Source organism: Kogia breviceps, chromosome 6 (genome assembly GCF_026419965.1).
Source record: "Kogia breviceps isolate mKogBre1 chromosome 6, mKogBre1 haplotype 1, whole genome shotgun sequence".
NCBI classification, from domain to species: Eukaryota; Metazoa; Chordata; class Mammalia; order Artiodactyla; family Physeteridae; genus Kogia; species Kogia breviceps.
In genome coordinates this window covers 25,967,749-25,988,370 of record NC_081315.1, presented here as the reverse complement: position 1 = coordinate 25,988,370, position 20,622 = coordinate 25,967,749, and the positions used below count along the sequence as shown (strand labels likewise).

General features: G+C 39.9%; 1 protein-coding gene across 1 annotated transcript; it reads right to left on the bottom strand.

The window, feature by feature from the left end:
- Positions 1–1,347: 1,347 nt before the first annotated feature.
- On the bottom strand, positions 1,348–20,367 carry LSM6 (LSM6 homolog, U6 small nuclear RNA and mRNA degradation associated). The gene is made up of 4 exons (XM_059065759.2): positions 20,266–20,367; positions 9,136–9,251; positions 4,386–4,499; positions 1,348–1,627 (listed from the first exon to the last, which is right to left on the bottom strand). Exons 2-4 carry the CDS (start codon positions 9,227–9,229, stop codon positions 1,593–1,595), a joined length of 243 nt encoding a protein of 80 aa, XP_058921742.1. The 5' UTR covers positions 9,230–9,251; positions 20,266–20,367; the 3' UTR covers positions 1,348–1,592.
- Positions 20,368–20,622: the final 255 nt, after the last annotated feature.

Sequence of the window (20,622 nt, the reverse complement as noted above, 5' to 3'; positions counted from 1 at the left end):
CAATGGAATTGCTTTTAGAAGCGGCTGATGTGAATAAATGAAGGGATGCAGTAACCTGGCAGCCCCATATTCTACAAAACAAATGAGAACATGTATGCTCCACTTGGAGGGACATCCATTTTCCCCTTAGAAGAAGTCATTTATAAAAGGGCAAATTGGTGATCTGTACTTACAGACTGGACCCTTTTCAAGCCCCTGTCAAGGAGTGATAAATTACTGAAGCATAGTTTTATTTTTGGTGTGCAGTAATACCTTGTAAAATGTTTCTGTTCACCTTTCCTAAGTTATTAATTAAAAAATAATTGTTTCCAATTACTCTGTGATCTTTAAGCTAAAACCGGACAAAATACCACACATGCCTCTCCAGACCCAGCACCACCCCTCCCCTCTCCCCTCCTTCCCCATCCTGCCCGCACATCCCTCAACCAGGAAACTGTTGAAACTCACACGGCACTCCTGGTACAGGACTCCTGCCTAGAAGGGGGAGGGGCGGGGGAGGAAGGCCAACACGATGGTCACACAATTGCCTGGTGTTCGTTCAACCGCAGTGCCCAGATATATTTGTTGTTCCGAGAGAAAGCGTGAACTGTTCAGGGAATACAGCAGGGTTGAGGAAACGTCATGAATAGAGTGGGAAACCCTCTCGGCAGGAGCCACATGACGCAGAGAGGCTGCCTCGTGCCAAGCAACGTGGATGCTTGCCTCTGCTCCTGGATGAGGTCACATCAAACCCAGCTGGGACTGGAGAGAAAGGCTTCCCGGGAGCCCCTCCCTAAGCCAGAGAGCAGAGAAATTCTTTCAGTCACAGCGGAGCAACTGTAACCTGAATGAGTTTACAAACTCCAGGCCTCGCTTTCCACCATGTTCACAAAGTGAGAGGACGGCGCGGATGCCTGGGCTCCAGAGAGGGAGCAAGAAAACCCACCGCGTGAACCGCCCAGGGGAGATGCAAGATGAGTGCGCACAGACTTGGCTTAAAAGGAACGTTTACACCTACACCTAGCATTTTGGAACCTTTAGAATCTCTCCCCCAGCTCAATTCGGATTCCCACTCCTTTTGTGGAAGTGCCACGGTTAGGTGCCCAATTCTATTTCCTATCGAGATAATGGAAACAGAGGCTGAGCATCTGGTCTCAGGGAACCTTTTCAGCCTGAGACTGAAACTGGATGCCTCATGGAACATTTTCCCTCAAGCATTTTGTACCGCGAACAGAGCAGGATAGAGGAAGCCGTCTCTACAAATGTTTTAATTGTCCTCATCATTTCAGTCAGTCCCACAAGCAAAGCAGGCAAATCAAATGGTGTTGTTTGAGACTTCAGTTACAAATCATGTAGGGAGAAAAAAGATTTTCTCTTTTTTGAAAATTCTTTTTGCTTTCTGCTCACTGACATAGAGGTAAAAGAAAATGACTGCAACTTAAATATGAAAGAACTCTTTACAATTAAATCCACAATTTTATACATTTATCTCACTCACGTGTCAGTGAAAAATCACCAACTATGACAAAATAGGACAAATTATATGACAGAAGAACCAAAAAACTTAACAAAAAACATATCTGAGTGTGAAAAGTATGGTACTCTCGGTGTCTTCACATCCTCCTCTTCTGTGTACTTATGTACAACACTGAAAAGAAAAAATGAACAAACTGAAAAAAACTTTTCTAAGTATCATAACAGCAAGTTTTAAAAGCAAGCAGATTTTAGTCTGACACCTCTGCATATTTCAAAGAATTTTCAAACCACACAATAAATTCTACAACTATTATAAGACTAATTTTATGACTCTAGACCTGGGTTTGATGTCTTAGAGGACTGTGTTCTGATCTTAGCTATACATGTGACTGGATTTGCAAATCGCAACCAAGGGGATAAAATACAATGTATGTGAAAGTCTCTGGAATCTTCGAATGTTTTATAATTCTAGATATAACAATTATCATTGTGGTTAAAGTAAATTAGTAAATCTACCAGGCCAGACTTCAGATTCAAAATAAAGAATAGATAAAAAATAAATATTTTCATCCATCTCCTCGATATAATCACTAAACTTCCTGTTTACTTTAATTGCATCAGGATAAACAAGAGCTGAGGAGTTTGTTATTTTGTCTTATTCTGAATTCCCTGTAAAGTATCACCCTTTGGTTTATCCGAAGTTTTGCTCAGCTAGTGCTCTCGTGACCACCCATATGAACTCTTCAGGGTATACTGAATATGTAGTACATGAGAATCAGACCACATCTAATGTCTCGGTCACTAGAGGCAAGCTTTCACCAGAGGTGTACCTCCCCTCCTACCCCCCACACCTACTCAGACTCTGACAGGTTTGTGCAAAGTGAACATTAAGAGATATCCTGATCAAAGGACATAGCACAGATTAATCAAATAAGCCAGGATCCTCTTTAAGAGCCAAGGATGTGAATTATGGAGCCTAAAGATAACTACCTACCACCGATTACCCCATGGAAAAAGTTATATAAAGGAAAGCATCAGAATGACAGCAAAAACATCCCTAGGAAACTGGGCCAAGTCCAAGATGTAGTCTGTACATGACAGGATGCATCCTATCACCTCTCACAGAACCTGCAGCTAGCTGGCTGTTGTTATCAGCTGTACTGAGATGGGGAAAGATCATTAACATTTCTTAGTAAATGGAAAGAGTCAAATAAGAACAATATTAAAAATAGGAAAAGAAATTCTACACACTGGAAGGACTAAAAAGATATATATATAAAGATATGATATGACCCCAATGTTCACGGCAGCACTATTTACAATAGCCAAGACATAGAAGCAACCTTGGTGTCCACTGACAGAGGAATGGATAAAGAAGATGTGGTACATACATACAATGGAGTATTACTCAGCCATAAAAAAAGAATAAAATAATGCCATTTGCAGCAACACAGATGGACCTAGAGATTATCATACTAAGTGAAATAAGTCAGACAGAGAAAGACTAATATCATGATATTGCTTATAGGTGGAATCTAAAAAAATGATACAAATGAACTTATTCACAAAGCAGAAACAGACTCACAGACAAAGAAAACCAACTTATGGTTACCAAAGGGGAAGTGGGGGGAGGAATAAATTAGGAGTTTGTGATTAGCAGATATAAACTACTGTATATAAAACAGATAAACAACAAGGTCCTACTGTATAGTACAGGGAACTACAGTATCTTTCAATAAACTATGATGGAAAAGAATCTAAAAAGAATATATATATTCAGTAATATATGCACACATATATGTTTGAATCACTTTGCTGTACACTGGAAACTAATACAATACTGTAAATCAACTATACTTTAATAAATTTTTTTTTTTTTTTTTTTTTTTTGCGGTACGTGGGCCTCTCACTGCTGTGGCCTCTCCCGTTGCGGAGCAGAGGCTCCGGACGCGCAGACTCAGCAGCCATGGCTCACGGGCCCAGCCGCTCCGCGGCATGTGGGATCTTCCCGGACCGGGGCACGAACCCGTGTCCCCTGCATTGGCAGGCGGACTCTCAACCACTGTGCCACCACGGAAGCCCAATAAAAAATTTTTAAATAAAATAAAATGAAGATATAATGTGAAGCAATATGGTATTGTAAGGACAGGAGACAGAATAACTACAATAAAAGTCAGGATGTTTTAGTTCACAGCAAAGAGATCCAAGAGTTATGGGGGTTGAAGAAGTTATCCAGAACTAAAGAATGCACATCAATAAAAAAGACCCAGAATCAGGAGTCACAGAGCTCCATTTGGGGGATGGGACCAAAAAGTGGGGATGAATCAAGGGATAATTCGCACAGTTTTGATGTCTTCCCCCCCAACCCCCAAATTCAAATATGACTTTACTGATAATGTGTTTTTAAACCAGGTACTTGAAAGTAACCATAATAATCATAGCAATAAGTTGCTAAAAAAGCTGGGTAACTTCAGAACCATATTTCCTCTTTTGTCATTTCTGCCAAACTAAAGGATACAAATCTCCCACAGAAAAAAAGCATTTGAATGCTTAATAGAGAAACAAGACAAGCTAACTGCCAAATGATGTAAACCAAAGGTAGCAGGGAAATAGTGGCCATTCTCAGAGCACCAACCGCCAGTGTGAGAGGCCGTGTCGGGGGGAATATAATACACTGTATTCGAGAACAGAGCTCTGGGTCAGTGTACCAAGGCCCCTCAATTCATCATCAGCAAAGGGAGGGAAGAAGAGAATTTCTAGTTCCAAAATGCCATGAAGCATCCAAAAAAGAACTAGCCACAATGAAGATGTGAGATGTAATAAGAATTCACAAACAAAGCAAAACTAAAACGGAACTTTTAAATTATCTAGAAAACATGCTGGTGATCCTATTTTGGATGCTGTATGACTGTAGAGTGAAGGGCCATTACCATTGTTTCCTCGGATAAATGCATCCCCGTACTTATTCTTCAGCTGTCCATTTACATACTCCTCTGTCTGCTCCAAGGCTATATTCATATAGCCATCCAGGCAAGCCAGGACCCCTGGAGATGGATTCAGACAAAGAGAAGACATACAAAGCAAAGAGTTGAAAATTACAGGGTACACCTTAGAGCTGACAATCTCTTTACTCATTAGCTCTTAAATGCTTAATATAAAAACTCACACTGTAAATGAAATTCAATAGAGCAAAGCACAAAAAAGTCTTTGCTCTCTGCCCGTCTGAATGAAGGGCTAAGATGCGTACGGCATGAAGGCCGTCATGCACCCACTGCTGGCAGGGGAGACAATGGGCTGCCGCCTCCCTCATGGCATGTGTGGCAACAATGGCAACTTTTAAAGCCTTCACAAAAGTAACACGGTAAGAATATTCCAAGTAAGATACCATTGTTTGAGAGCTAAAGACAGGAGTGGGCGATTATGCAGGAACAAATGATCACTAGCCATGACTTCTCATGCCCAGTGGCATTTCTGACTTTGGCCACTAAGTGAAATACGGGTCTGGCAGATTGATCTCGTTCTTTCACAACACCTCCTGCAGCAGATGAATGTACTCCAAGGTTAAAAGGAAGGCTCCACAATCTGTCAGAAAAATGGAAAAGAGGAGACAGCCGGTGCTCCTGAAAGAACATCTTAAAGCTGTGACTCCCAGGGAGGAACAGCTTGAGAACACGGGCACCATATTGCTTTAGAGCACATCCCTCTCTGCGCTGTTCCAGTTAGAATATTTGCAGATCCACACTAATAAGAAAAACAGTAAACATTCCAGGCAGCTTTCGAGGAAACTGTTCAAGTGAACCTTTTTAATTGTGTTAAGAAGATATCAATTTTGCAGAACTGGACCTGATGATCCTTTTTTAAAAAAGACGAAGATATGTAAACCATTAACGCTGAGCCTCTAACTTCAAGTGGTATTTTCTAGATAAGACAACTTAAGTAAAAACAAATACTACAAATTTGATTCAATTAACCAAGTCGATAGCTCCATGTAGTCTCAACTTCATTAATATGCTCCTCACTCCCTGCCTCTGCCCCCATTATCCTCTCAACAAAAGTTTCTTTTCAAAATTGTGTGTGTGTAATGAGAGTGCAAGACAGTAAGCTAACAAAATTCTGCTAGAAGCTGCAAACTTTCGAAGCATCAGAATGCACTGTGAATAATTAATAATAATTATTTCCTATCAAAAGAAAGCTGAAGCTACAACTTTAGTTTCATTCCTGCTGTATTATTTTATATCTAAACCACAATCATAAATGAGCAAGAAACTTCTGAGACATGATATGCAAATGTCTGAAAATTAATTAAAAGCATTTAAAAATGAAATGTTCCCTTCTAATAAAAATATTCTCATAGCAAAAGTTTTTTAAAGAAAAAGGTTCTTGGAGGTTGGAATTATAACCCCCTCGCTTCTCTAAGGGATTAAATTACAATAACAGAAAACAAGTTTCTTCAAACTTGAAGGGAAATTGCTACAGAGAACTGGGTTGTTTCCTTGTTTGTTTGTTTTTATTTAACCACATTCTTTATAGTATGTTCTCAATAGCGTACAACGTTTTGCTTTAATAGTATAGCAGCCATGGCCAGACAATCATAAATGGAGAAAAATTAGGGTTACTACTACCCATGTGAAAGGTTGTTCAAACTTACTAGTAAACAAAGAAATATAAATTAAATGAGATATTACTTGTTGCCAATTAGAATGGAAAAGTTGACATTAAAGGCTAACACAAGGGTTGATGAGAACATAGAGATGAATGAGCCACCTGCCCTGATGGAGGGCCATCTGCACCCTCTGACTCTGAAACCGTACCCCAGGGAATTTATTATAAAGAGATACTTGGACAAGTGCTTGAGATACATGTTAAAGGAGCAGTCATTTACAATAGAGAAAAGATTGGTAAACACCTAAATGTCCATTAATAGGACACTGGTTAAAAACAAAAACAAAACTGTGGTCCATCCACTCATGGTATTCCTATGTAGCCATTAAACACTCCATGTTGTCAGAGAACTGAATGCATTTCATTAATGTTAAAAAAAATCAGAATGCATGTACAATTGATCCCATTTATGTAAAATTATGCTTATATAGAGACAGATCTAAATGGGTAAGGGTGATTATCTCTGGATGGTAGAATTTGGGGAAGATTTACCTTTCTTCTATATACTTTTCTCCATTATTTGCTTCGAAATTTCTTACAAAAATATATATATGTATATATATTTCCTTTAAAAATAGAAAATGGTCCCCTCAAGAGTAGTCTGGTGGATCTCCTCAATGAATGGGGTACTGAGAAGATACTGAACACATGTCGCCACCCTAATCAGCTGCTGGATATTCTCTACGAATCTATTACCTCCTCTGGGCCCATCAAAAGTCCAGGGGTGAGAAGCTGCAAATGGAGATGTTACAATATCTCAGTATTCAGTATAAATCCAATGATTCCACTGTAAAAATCAAATTAAACTGGAGCTACATCATTAATTTCAAGAAACTAAAGCAGTACATAAAAAGCAGAGTATTTTTTAGCAAGGCTTTTGAATCAAGCTTGAGTTTGAGTCCTAGCTCCTCCTTTACTAGGTGGAGATAATCAACAGAGATCTCAAAGGATTTATGTGAAGAGAAAATGAAAATTAAAGTGATTCATGCACACTGGACCCACAGTAAGCTCTCAAAAAATTAAGTATGCACATGTGGAAAGTGGAAAAATCTCAAGAGATTTCGATCATTACTCAGGAAAGAGACCAAGAATTATTCAGGAAAGAGGCCAAAAACGGCTTTAAAACTTTGCTAATCAATTATTTATCCATACCTGCGAAATATTCCCAGTAAATTAACATATCTTAATTTTGGAAGATTAGGAATTCAGTTACTTCAAAAAAACGGAATTGGATACCATTCCTTACACAGTTAGTTTCAGTAGTGTCAAGCCTCTTAAAAAGAGCATTTCATTTTCTACAAGACCAGAAAGGTGTCTTTGGATACCCCACATATTATGAGTGCGAAGTTTACGCTGAAAAATGATACTGTCTAAATAGTTGTTTGCCAATATATTTTTTAACACCTTTATTAGAGTATAACTGCTTTACAATGGTGTGTTTCTGCTGTATAACAAAGTGAATCAGCTATACATATGCATATATCCCCATTTCTCCTCCCTCTTGCATCTCCCTCCCACCCTCCCTATCCCACCCTTCTGGTCACAAAGCACCATGCTGATCTCCCTGTGCTTCCCGCTAGCTATCTGTTTTACATTTGGTAGTGTATATATGTCCATGCCACTCTCTCAGTTCGTCCCAGCTTAACTTTCACCCTCTCCATGGCCTCAACTACATTCTATACATCTGCGTCTTTATTCCTGTATTACCCCTAGGTACTTCAGAACCAGTTTTTTTTTTTAGATTCCATATGTATGTGTTAGCATACGGTATTTGTTTTTCTCTTTCTGAGTTACTTCACTCTGTATGACAGTCTCTAGGTCCATCCACTTCACTACAAATAACTCAATTTCATTTCTTTTTATTGCTGAGTAATATTCCATTGTATATAAGTGCCACATCTTCTTTATCCATTCATCTGGTGATGGACACTTAGGTTGCTTCCATGTCCTCCTGGCTATTGTAAATAGAGCTGCTGGATTTTTACCTTGCTCCTTCATCTGCTCTGTATTTCTCTGTCTTCTCATTTTGCTTAACTGCAGCCTGCAGGGTTCATACTTCCCATTGTTTTTGGTGTCTGCCCCCAGTGGCTAATGTTGGTTCAGTGGGTTGTGTATGCTTCCTGGTGCAGAGGACTATTGCCTGTGTTCTGGTCGATGAGGCTGGGTCTTGTCTTTTGGGTGGGCAGGTCCACATCTGGCGGTGTGTTTTGGTGTGTCTGTGACCTTATGCTGATTTTAGGCAGCCTCTCTGCTAATGGGTGGTGTTGTGTTCCTGTCTTGCTAGTTGTTTGTCATAGGGAGTCCAGCACTGTAGCTTGCTGGCTGTTGAGTGGAGCTGGGTCTTAGCATTGAGATGGGGATCTCTGGGAGAGCTTTCACTGTTTGCTAGTACATGGGGCCAGGAGGTCTCTGGTGATCCAATGTCCTCAACTCGGCTCTCCCACCTCAGAGGCTCAGGCCTGACACCTGGCCAGAGCACCAAGACCCTGTCAGACACTTGGACAGGTACGTGAGGAGTTTCTTGCCTTTTGGGAGGTCTGAGGTCTTCTGCCAGCGTTCAGTAGGTGTTCTGTAGGAGTTGTTCCACATGTAGATGTAGTTTTGATGTATCTGTGGGGAGGAAGGTGATCTGCACGTCTTACTCCTCTGCCATCTTGAAGGTCCCTCCCGTTGCTTGCCAATCTTGACTGCTTCCACAAAAACAAATGCTGCTGGGCCAAGGAGTTCTTTAGTATCCGGTTATTCAAGACTGGCTATCACCAGGGGATGCAGGCGCACCAACCTCAAAGCAAAGACAGGAGCCCCAGATCACGCAAGTCAGAGGCACACGCTCTGCTGTCAAGAGTCGTCTCTCTAATATGAACCATCTCAGAGGTAGAAAAAGAAAAGGGTATAGAAACTGTTGACAACCAATGCTTTTCTGGTCTACTAGGTACTTCAAAGAGGTTAATAAAAAGCAGTTAAGTCACCTTTACTTCTTTAGTGAACACCAGTAAGGATGAAGCATGGAAATCTTACCTCGGTAATCCACGCCAGAATTCAATTTTACCACAACTGGTCGTCCAATGATTTGCTTCAGGAAGTCACTGGGCGTTTGCTTCCGCAGACTCATTTTAACGATCCTGATCAGAAATCTGAAAGCGAGCAATAAAGGTAAAGACAAAAGTTAATTATTCAACAAAAAAGCCTGGAAGCCCTTAATGTATTTATAGGAAATCAAGTGTCAAAGGACCACATGCAAAGAGCCAACACTACTCCGACACCACACCCACAGCATGGCAGCTAACGTGATGCCAGTTCTTACCTGGAGCCAGATACTAAGCTAAGCGTTTGACACACGTTACCTCATTAGGCCCACAAGGATCCTCAGACACAGCCTCACCACAGAAGAGCTCTGTGATCCCAGAGCCCCTGTTCTTAACCACTTGTCACCACTGTGTCCGCAGTTCCGCAGTCAACATACCCACGACCACCATGACCACCCCCACCACTTACTTACCCAATGCTCACTTCATGCTGAGCACTCTAAGATCCCTAGAAATACTATCAAATTTAATCTTTACAAGAACCCTGGGAAGAAGGTCTTCATATCCCCATTGTCCTGATGAAATTAAAGGCCCTGAAGGATGAAATTACGTGCCCCCAAATGTGAGGGGATCAACATTCAAGTTCCAATCAGGCATGTTTTAAAGCCACTGTTTACATAATATTTATATAGTATTTACAACAGCTGATTGAAAATACTATATGCCAAAACAGTATCTCCAGAAAGAATGATAATCATAATTGAGAGCCAATATCTGAGTGTGCTACAGTCTGGCACTTATGTAAGCACTTTACATGTATTAATCCACTTAGAGCTCACTGAGGTAGGTATTGTTTTAACCTCATTTTACAGATGACTAGACACAGAAAGGGCTTAAATATTCTGGTCAAGGTCACATAGCCAGTAAGTAGATGGCCAGCCCATGTCTTAATCACACCTTTATGCAGCCTCCTGAAAGCTGCTAATGTAGCCAAATATTTTTATTATATTATGTATATCATAATTATAGCAGATATACACTCCATAACAAAGAAAAAAATCTTAAAAATAAAGTATAATAGGAATCTAATATAGGGAAAGAGCATTACACACCCAAATCAATCACAGACATACATAACTACCCATCACTCCTTTCAAAACTCATCCTGTTTTGTAAGTTCTCTATCTCAAAATACTTTGGTAAACAAATGTAACAAAACGTAACTGTTACTTAAGTAAAAACTTTGGAAATTAATTATTCTGTTTCAGTCAAATTCAGCATCAGTTTTATTTAGTAGCCATAAAAACATTCACATTTAAAAATTAGTATGAATACAATACTTGAAGGATGCTCCTCAAGAACTCAAGTTGTGGGGCTTCCCTGGTGGTGCAGTGGTTGAGAATCTGCCTGCCAATGCAGGGGACACGGGCTCGAGCCCTGGTCTGGGAAGATCCCACATGCCGCAGACCAACTAAGCCTGTGCACCACAACTACTGAGCCTGCACTCTAGAGCCTCCGCACCACAACTACTGAGCCCACGTGCCACAACTACTAAAGCCCACACACCTACAGCCCACACACTGAAACAAGAGAAGCCACCACAATGAGAAGCCTGTGCACCAGTGAAGACTGGCCCCCGCTCACCGCAACTAGAAAAAGCCCGTATGCAGCAACAAAGACCAAACACAGCCAAAAGTAAATAAGTAAATTTTTTTTAAAAAATCAAGTTTTTTCTTGCTTTGTTTTCAATCAAAACTTTCACTGAATATTGTTCTGTAAATAGCGCTGCTTATTTCACTCCAAGTCCACCCACTCACTCAATGATCTGAATTCAGGTTTAAGATCATTGTTTGGAGATTTTCTCAACAGAAATCCATGCAGATTCAGCAGTTTGGATAAACTAGAATGCTAGATTATTGGCTTTTCATTTGTTTAACAATTATGTGTATGGACGTGCCCTGCAAGAAAATTTTTTAAATGTACACACACAGGCGCTGACCTTGAAGAACTTAGAATCTAGAAGAACTTAAACTCTTGTTTAAAGGGCGTGAGTAAACAAAAATGATTGTAATTTAAGTAAAATAATTTTCTTTAAACAAGAAAAATCAACACCCCAAGTTAAACAAAAGAAAATACAAATTTCAAAAACTATTCTTGAATTTGGGGCTGACATTTGGTCCATCCATCATCCATTCCATCTCCTCAAGGTTTGAAGGATTTATTTAATATGATCAAATAATTATTTTGCTTGGCAAATTTTAATTTTTCCACTAAATTGCCAGTTTATTTCTTTAGCTACACTGTCTCAACAGATAACTGAAATTACGACTACTATTCAGGACAATCACTATTCATTCATGACTCATACCACACAATATTATTTATGGTATTTTGAGCTCAAAAAAAATTACAAAGTAAATACTGTAGCAGATTCAATACCTTTAATGACTTTAGTAAAAGGAAACAAATCTTCCCATTCACCTATAAAGTGCTTTATTTCTGTCTTGAACATGCATTGTTCTGTAGTTGGACAGGTCTACAGACATGCTGAAGGCCCCACAGAGACTCATTCAGAGACTTAGGTTCATTTCCCATCAGATGCTAAGTCCCATTGTGCCAGCTTCTTCATCTACAAACTTGAGAGAAAACTAGTTGTTTATTTTGTGCTAAAAAACCCACTAGGATGCATTCTGATGTGAAAATCTATTATTAACTACCTTGTCCAAATTAAAAGTTAATGACAGCAGATGAAGGAGAAAGGTAAAAGCCAAACAGACCAAAAAAATGAAGAGGAAACAGGCAGTCTACCTGAAATAGAATTCAGAGTAATGACAGTAAAGATGAATGATGCTCGAAAATCTTAAAAACAGAATAGAGAGAATACAAGAAATGTTTAACAAGGACCTAAAAGAACTAAATAGCAAACAAACAATGATGAACAACACAATAAATGAAATTTAAAATTCTCTAGAAGCAGTCAATAGCAGAATAACTGAGGCAAAAGAATGGATAAGTGACCTGGAAGATAAAATAGTGGAAATAACTACTGCAGAGTACAATAAAGAAAAAAGAATGAAAAGAATTGAGGACAGTCTCAGAGACCTCTGGGACAACATTAAACACACCAACATTCGAATTATAGGGGTCCCAAGAAGAGAAAAAGAAATGGACTGAGAAAATATTTGAAGAGATTAGAGTTGAAAACTTCCCTAATATGGGAAAGGAAATACATAATCAAGTCCAGGAAGCGCAGAGTCCCACACAGGATAAATCCAAGGAGAAACACACCAAGACACATATTAATCAAACTATAAAAAATTCAATACAAAGAAAAAATATTAAAAGCAGCAAGAGAAAAACAACAAATATCATACAAGGGAATCCCCATAAGGTTAACAGCTGATCTTTCAGCAGAAACTGCAAGCCAGAAGGGAGTGGCAGGACATATTTAAAGTGATGAAAGGGAAAAAACCACAAACAAGATTACTCTACCCAGCAAGGATCTCATTCAGATTCGAAGGAGAAATTAAAACCTTTACAGACAAGCAAAAGCTAAGAGAATTTAGCACCACCAAACCAGCTTTACAACAAATTCTAAAGGAACTTCTCTGGGCAGGAAACACAAGAGATGGAAAAGACCTACAATAACAAACCCAAAACAATTAAGAAAATGCTAACAGGAATATACATATTGATAACTACCTTAAATGTAAATGGATTAAATGTTCCAACCAAAAGACACTGACTGGCTGAATGGATACAAAAACAAGACCTATATATATGCTGTCTACAAGACACCCACTACAGACTTAGGGACCCATACAGACTGAAAGTGAGAGGATGGAAAAAGATATTCCATGAAAATGGAAATCAAAAGAAAGCTGGAGTAGCAATTCTCAGATGAGACAAAATAAACTTTAAAATAAACTGTATTACAAGAGACAAAGAACACTACATACTGATCAAGGGATCAATCTAAGAAAAAGATATAACAATTGTCAATCTTTATGCACCCAACACAGGAGCACCTCAATATATAAGGCAAATGCTAACAGCCATAAAAGGGGAAATCGACAGGAACGCAATCATAGTAGGGGACTTTTAACACCCCACTTTCACCAATGGACAGATCATCCAAAATGAAAATAAATAAGGAAATATAAGCTTTACATGACACATTAAAATTGATGAACTTAATTGATATATATAGGACATTCCATCCAAAACAACATAATACACTTTCTTCTCAAGTGCTCATGGAACACTCTCCAGGATAGATCATATCTTGGGTCACAAATGAAGCCTTGGTAAATTTAAGAAAATTGAAATTGTATCAAGTATCGTTTCTGACCACAAAACTATGAGACTAGGTATCAATTACAGGAAAAAAATCTGTAAAAAATACAAACAGATGGAGGCTAAACAGTACACTACTAAATACCCAAGAGACCACTGAAGAAATCAAATAGGAAATCAAAAATACCTAGAAACAAATGACAATGAAAACACAATGACCCAAAACCTATAGGATGCAGCAAAAGCAGTTTTAAGAGGGAAGTTTATAGCAATACAATCCTACCTCAAGAAACAGTAACATCTCAGATAAACAACCTAACCTTACACCTAAAGTAATCAGAAAAAACAAGAACAAAAAACCCCCAAAATTAGCAGAAGGAAAGAAATCATAAAGATCAGATGAGAAGTAAATGAAAAAAAAAAATGAAGGAAACAATAGCAAAGATCTATAAAACTAAAAGCTGGTTATTTGAGAAGATTAACAAGATTGATAAACCATTAGCCAGACTCATCAAGAAAAAAAGGGAAAAGACTCAAATCAATAGAATTAGAAATGAAAAAGGAGAACAGACACTGCAGAAATATAAAGGATCATGAGAGACTACTACAAGCAATTATATGCTAATAAAATGGACAACCTGGAAGAAATGGACAAATTCTTAGAAAAGCACAGCCTTCCAAGACTGAACCAGGAAGAAATAGAAAATATAAACAGACCTATCACAAGCACTCAAATTGAGACTGTGATTAAAAATCTTCCAGCAAATAAAAGCCCAAACTAGATGGCTTCACAGGCGAATTCTATCATTTAGAGAAGAGCTAACACCTAACTTTCTCAAACTCTTCCAAAATATAGCAGAGGGAGGAACACTCCCAAACTCATTCTATGAGGCCACCATAACCCTGATACCAAAACCAGACAAAGATATCACAAAGAAAGAAAATACAAGCCAATATCACAGATGAACACAGATGAAAATATCCTCAACAAAATGCAAGCAAACAGAGTCCAACAGCACATTAAAAGGATCATACACCATGATCAAGTGGGGTTTATACCAGGGATGCAAGGATTCTTCAATATACGCAAATCATTCAATGTGATACACCATATTAACAAACTAAAGGAGAAAAATAATATGATCATCTCAATAGATGCAGAAAAATCTTTCGACAAAATTCAACACATTTATGATAAAAATCTGCCAGAAAATAGGTATAGAGAGAACTTACCTCAACATAATAAATGCTGTATATGACAAACCCACAGCCAACATCGTTCTCAATGGTGAAAAAATGAAACCATTTCCACTAAGATCAGGAACAAGACAAGTTTGCCCACTCTCACCACTGTTATTCAACATAGTGTTGGAAATTTTAGCCACAGCAATGAGAAGAAAAAAAAAATAAAAGGAATCCAAATCAGCAAAGAAGTAAAGCTGTCACTGTTTGCAGATGACATGATACTGTACAAAGAGAATCCTACCAACTCTGCCAGAAAACTACTAAAGCTAATCAATGAATTTGGTAAAGTTGCAGGATACAAATTTGATGCGCAGAAATCTCTTGCATTCCTACACACTAATGATGAAATATCTGAAAGAGAAATTAAGGAAACACTCCCATTTACCACTGCAACAAAAAGAACAAAATACCTAGGAATAAACCTACCTAAGGAGACCAAAGACTTGTACGCAGAGAACTATATAACACTGACGAAAGAAATTAAACAGTTGGAGAGATATACCATGTTCTTGGATTGGAAGAAATAACATTGTGAAAATGACTATACTACCAAAAGCAATCTACAGATTCAATGCAATCCCTATCAAACTACCAATGGCATTTTTCACAGATTTAGAACAAAAAATTTCACAATTTGTATGGAAACACAAAACACACCGAATAGCCAAAGCAATCTTGAGAAAGAAAAACAAAGCTGGTGGAAACAGGCTCCCTGACTTCAGACTATGCTACAAAGCTACAGTAATCAAGACAGTATGGTACTGGCACAAAATCAGAAATATAGATCAATGGAACGGGATAGAAAGTCCAGAGGCAAACCCATGCACTTATGGTCACCTTATTTTTGATAAAGGAGGTGAGAATATATAATGGAGAAAAGACAGCCTCTTCAATAAGTGGTGCTGGGAAAACTGGACAGCTACATGTAAAAGAATGAAATTAGAACATTCCCTAACACCATACACAACAATAAACTCAAAATGGATTAAAGATCTAGATGTAAGAAGTCCAGGCACTATAAAACTCTTAGAGGAAAACATAGGCAGAACACTCTGTGACATAAATCACAGCAACATCCTTTTGACCCAAATCCTAGAGAAATGAAAATAAAAGCAAAAATAAACAAATATGACCTAATGAAACTTAAAAGCTTTTCCACAGCAGAGGAAACCATAAACAAGACAAAAAGACAACCCTCAGAATGGGAGAAAATATTTGCAAATGAAGCACCCGACAGAGGATTAATCTCCAAAATATAGAAGAGGCTCATGCAGCTCAATATAAAAAAACAAACAACCCATCCAAAAATGGACAGAAGACCTAAACAGACATTACTGCAAAGAAATATACAGATTGCCAATAAACACATGAAAGGATGCTCAACGTCAGTAATTACCAGAGAAATGCAAATATAAACTACAATGAGGAATTACCTCACACCAGTCAGAATGGCCATCATCAAAAAAATCTACAAAGAATAAATGCTGGAGACGGTGTGGAGAAAAGGGAACACTCTTGCACTGCTGGTGGGAATGTAAATTGATACAGCCACTATGGAGAACAGTATGGAGGAGGTTCCTTAAAATCTAAAAATAGAACTACCATACGACCCAGCAATCCCACTCCTGGGCATATACCCTGAGAAAACCATAATTCAAAAAGAGTCATGTACCACAGTGTTCACTGCAGCTCTATTTACAATAGCCAGCACATGGAAGCAACCTAAGTGTCCATCACGAGATGAATGGATAAAGAAGATGTGGGATATACATACAATGGAATATTACTCAGTAATAAAAAGAAATGAAATTGAGTTATTTGTAGTGAGGTGGATGGACCTAGAGACTGTCATACAGAGTGAAGTAAGTCAGAAAGAGAAAAACATATACCGTATGCTAAGACATATATATGGAATCTAAAAAAAAAAACTGGTTCTGAAGAACCTAGGGCCAGAACAGGAATAAAGACGCAGACGTAGAGAATGGACTTGAGGACACGGGGCGGGGGAAGCATAAGCTGGGACGAAGTGAGAGAGTGGCATGGACTTATATATACTACCAATATAAAAGATAGCTAGTGCGAGGCAGCCACATAGCACAAGAAGATCAGCATGGTGCTTTGTGACCACCTAGAGGGGTGGGATAGGGAGGGTGGGAGGGAGACACAAGCGGGAGGAGATATGGGGATATATGTATATGTATAGCTGATTCACTTTGTTATACAGCAGAAACTAACACATCATTGTAAAGCAATTATACTGCAATAAAGATGTTAAAAAAAAAAGAGTTAATGACAGAGAACAGTTCTGAAAGTTTCTGAGATGCTCTTCCTGGGTCAGGATCCTCAAATTAGGCTGAAATAAAATTTTCCTTTTTTTTTTTTTTTTTTTTTTTTGCGGTACGCTTCTGGCGTCAGACTTTCCCATTTGGTTACCTGTCACTATTTACTCTCTCTTATATGCTTTACTTTTTTTAAATAGGAGGAGTCTTTTCTCCCTCAAAAGACTGGAAGCCATGTGAAAGGAGAGACTAGTACCAAGCTTCTCATTTACTCTCTAGAACATCGACATTGTGCTAAATCTCTTGAAAAAAAAATTTGTTTTAAGTTATTTGGAAAGAGGATGGTTGCTTCAAACACATTTTATCCATCACTTTAGGAGAGCGTATCTTTTACATTCGTCTTCATTAGGCTTCCATGGTACTTACTCCCTGTTACTTAATGACTCGCCCATAAATCCATTTTGTATGAGTCAATTGGTCTCGACACCACAATTTTTCCCATGACTTGGCTCATGTAAGTTTAAGTTTTCATCTTTTAAATTGGATAAGGCAGAAGGAGCAGTTCTGACTGTTTCTGAAGGAAGAAAAAAAGCCTCTTGAACCATAAACATATAAGAGGAAAAAGGCTTTCTTGCTTCAGGGTCACCTTGATAAAACCTGTCTTCAAAATTCAAGCCATAATCACCCTCTAGGCCTCCTCTCCCTTCCCTGACTCCTACTCAGGCTTTTAAATGACCTATTTTCATAAATGGCTATTAAGTCAAAAGCAGTATATTTTCTGGCAGAAGCTACTGGGAGGTCTGGTATAAGAACATCTGCCCACTGCCTTGCAGAGATTGTTTTAATTAAAAGAATGGGGAGGAAAAAAGAACCAAATTTTATTCACCCACTATGTGACAGGCCACACTAGGTTCCTCAGCAATTCACAGGGCAACGCTGTGAGGGGTGAGCAGAACTAAGGCTGGAGCCTAAAGCGGAAGCCCTTTTCAGAGGCACAGCTGCCCTTCTGAGTAGGTGTTAAACCTGGGGAATGCCACAGAGACGGTGAGTAGCAGTGCTGGGGGGAAAACACGGAAAGTGACAAAGTGCTGTAAATTAGCCTGTGACGATATTTAAAAGTGGTCAAAAAGAAAGAGGTATACAAAGAGACATGCAAATCCTTGTTTCTTGGCAATGTTCACTGTAAACTTTCGCCTAATCTTAAAGTATTTACAGTTTAGGGTGAAAAAAAACTGAAAAGGGGGCTTCCCTGATGGCGCAGTGGTTGAGAGTCCGCCTGCCTTTGCAGGGGACGCGGGTTCGTGCCCCGGTCCGGGAGGATCCCACGTGCCGCGGCGCGGCTGGGCCCGTGAGCCATGGCCGCTGAGCCTGCGCGTCCGGAGCCTGTGCTCCGCAACGGGAGAGGCCACAACAGTGAGAGGCCCGCGTACCACAAAAAAACAAAAAAAAACAAACAAACAAATAATGAATTTCTAGTCCTGACCATGAAAACGTCACTTTTCCCATTTTTCAGTGCTACAGATCACTCAGATGATTACAATCTCTGTTACCTGACCCAAATCTGAAACCGGAGAATACGAAAAATATATATATACATATTATATATAGATACAAATTATATATACATAACTGAATCACTTTTGCTGTACACCTGAAACACTATTGTAAGTCAACTACACTTCAATAAAAAAATAAACTTGAATAATCCAAGTGATGTAAACATCCTTTAAAATTCTAATACTAAGAATGTCACAGTTCAGTGAGAGATGACCTGTTGCAGCATAAAGAGTACTCACTTGGGATGCGGGAACCCTGAGTTCTAATCCCAGCTCTGCTACTTAATTAGCTGTGTGCCTTGGATAACTCATCATTTCACCTCTCAGGCCCCAGGTTCCTCATATGCAAAATAAGGGAGTTATGCCAGAGGATCGCTTAAGGGATCATCCTGCTCTAACATTCAGTCAGGGCCTATGCAGTAACTCCAATAATACAAATACACACACACACAATAACATCCTCTGAAGAGTCCTGCACAAAATTCAAGCAAGTGGAATTGCCACATACCACTATATTAAAAAAAAAAAAAAAAAAAAAATCCAAAGAGGCTCAACCTTGCCAGTTGATATCCTAGAAGAGAATTACTTTTGGTGAAAAAGGCACAAACGTGAATGATGAAAACTACTAAAACTTTTTTGGCAAACAATCTGGCCATGTGTATGAAGACCTAAAAAAGACCCCACAAGATCACAGCATCTATTCTAATAATTTCACTCCTCAGAATCAGTTCAAGTTAATCATCTGAAATATTTTTTAAACAAATGTTTATCAAAATATTACCTGGAATACTAAAATGAAGCAAAAATTCACAACACCCTAAATGCCCCACAGCCGGGAAACGGTTAAATAATAGGACCTACACAATGATGATTTAGGTAGCCAATCAAAAGAAAATACAAAATTAGAAATCATATTTAGGAATGATTTCTAAATGAAAGTGAAAAACTAAATATACTGTTAAGTGATAAAATGGGTACAGCCTTAGCTCAAATACAAACCAGAACAGAGACTGTGGGCGGAAGGGTGCCATGAACGTTATTTTCTTCACTAAACGTTTCTGTATTTCCAATTTTTCTATAACCGTCTTGTATTAATAAGGGGTAGGGAAAGGACACACCAAATCACTCTCAAGATTATCTGCATCATCCCAGTTCCAGACACCTTAAACGAAAATACGGGCTGACCGCGCGCGCACACGCCTGCTCACAAAATCCGTGGTGACAGGACTTAACACCATGCAACTGTGGGCATTCCCAACCTGACAACTCGGGAAGGCGGGCTACTCCGGCCCTTAATTCCTGGGAGTCAGACGCAGCCACCCCGATGCAGCGGAGGCCAGGCAATACCAGGCGAAGCCTGGCCCTGTGTTCGGGTCCGCTTTCCCGCCGAATCCCCGGGCTCATGTCGTGCTTCCCAGCGCCCTTCGACCACCATGAGAGGTCTCGGAAGCCACCTCGTGGGGCACGGCCGATGCCGTTCCTCCCAGCGCCACCTAGGCTGCCCTCGGGGTGGGGTTCTCAGGACCAAGCTCGGGAAGCCCGGCGCCGGCGGTTCCAGATCTCCCCGGGCACGACAGGCGACGAGGACCGAGCGTGAGCGCGAGGACCCGCCACCTGCAGGCTCCGGAGTCCGCGCTGGCTCCCGGACCCTCCAGGGGGTGCAGGCCGGGGGATGCTGCTCACGAACCCTGCCCGGGGCGACGGAACACTAAGGCCTCGGACTGCCCGCGCGGCCGCGTAACTCACCTCGCGGCCGGGATCGGCACCCCGACTCCGGGTACCCCACAAGCCCGGCCTCCGCCGACCAACCAGGCGAAACCGAAACTGAAAACGCCGAGGCGGCGGCGCTTTTCTGTCTCAGCCAATCATTGCTTTCCATGACTACGGCAGCCCGCGAGGACCTAAAGGCCCCACCGCGCCTGGTTTGCCTGAGGGCGAAGTTGGCGCCCGGAGTCAAGGTGGAAAGCGCTGGGGCTCTTTTCTGACAGAAAGCAAACACCACCAGTCCTCCCTCCGCCACTCCCGCAAAGGAAGAAGCAACACTGGAAGGTACATTTTAACCAGGATTTCTTTTAGGCAGAAATGTTAAAAAATAAGTTGAAG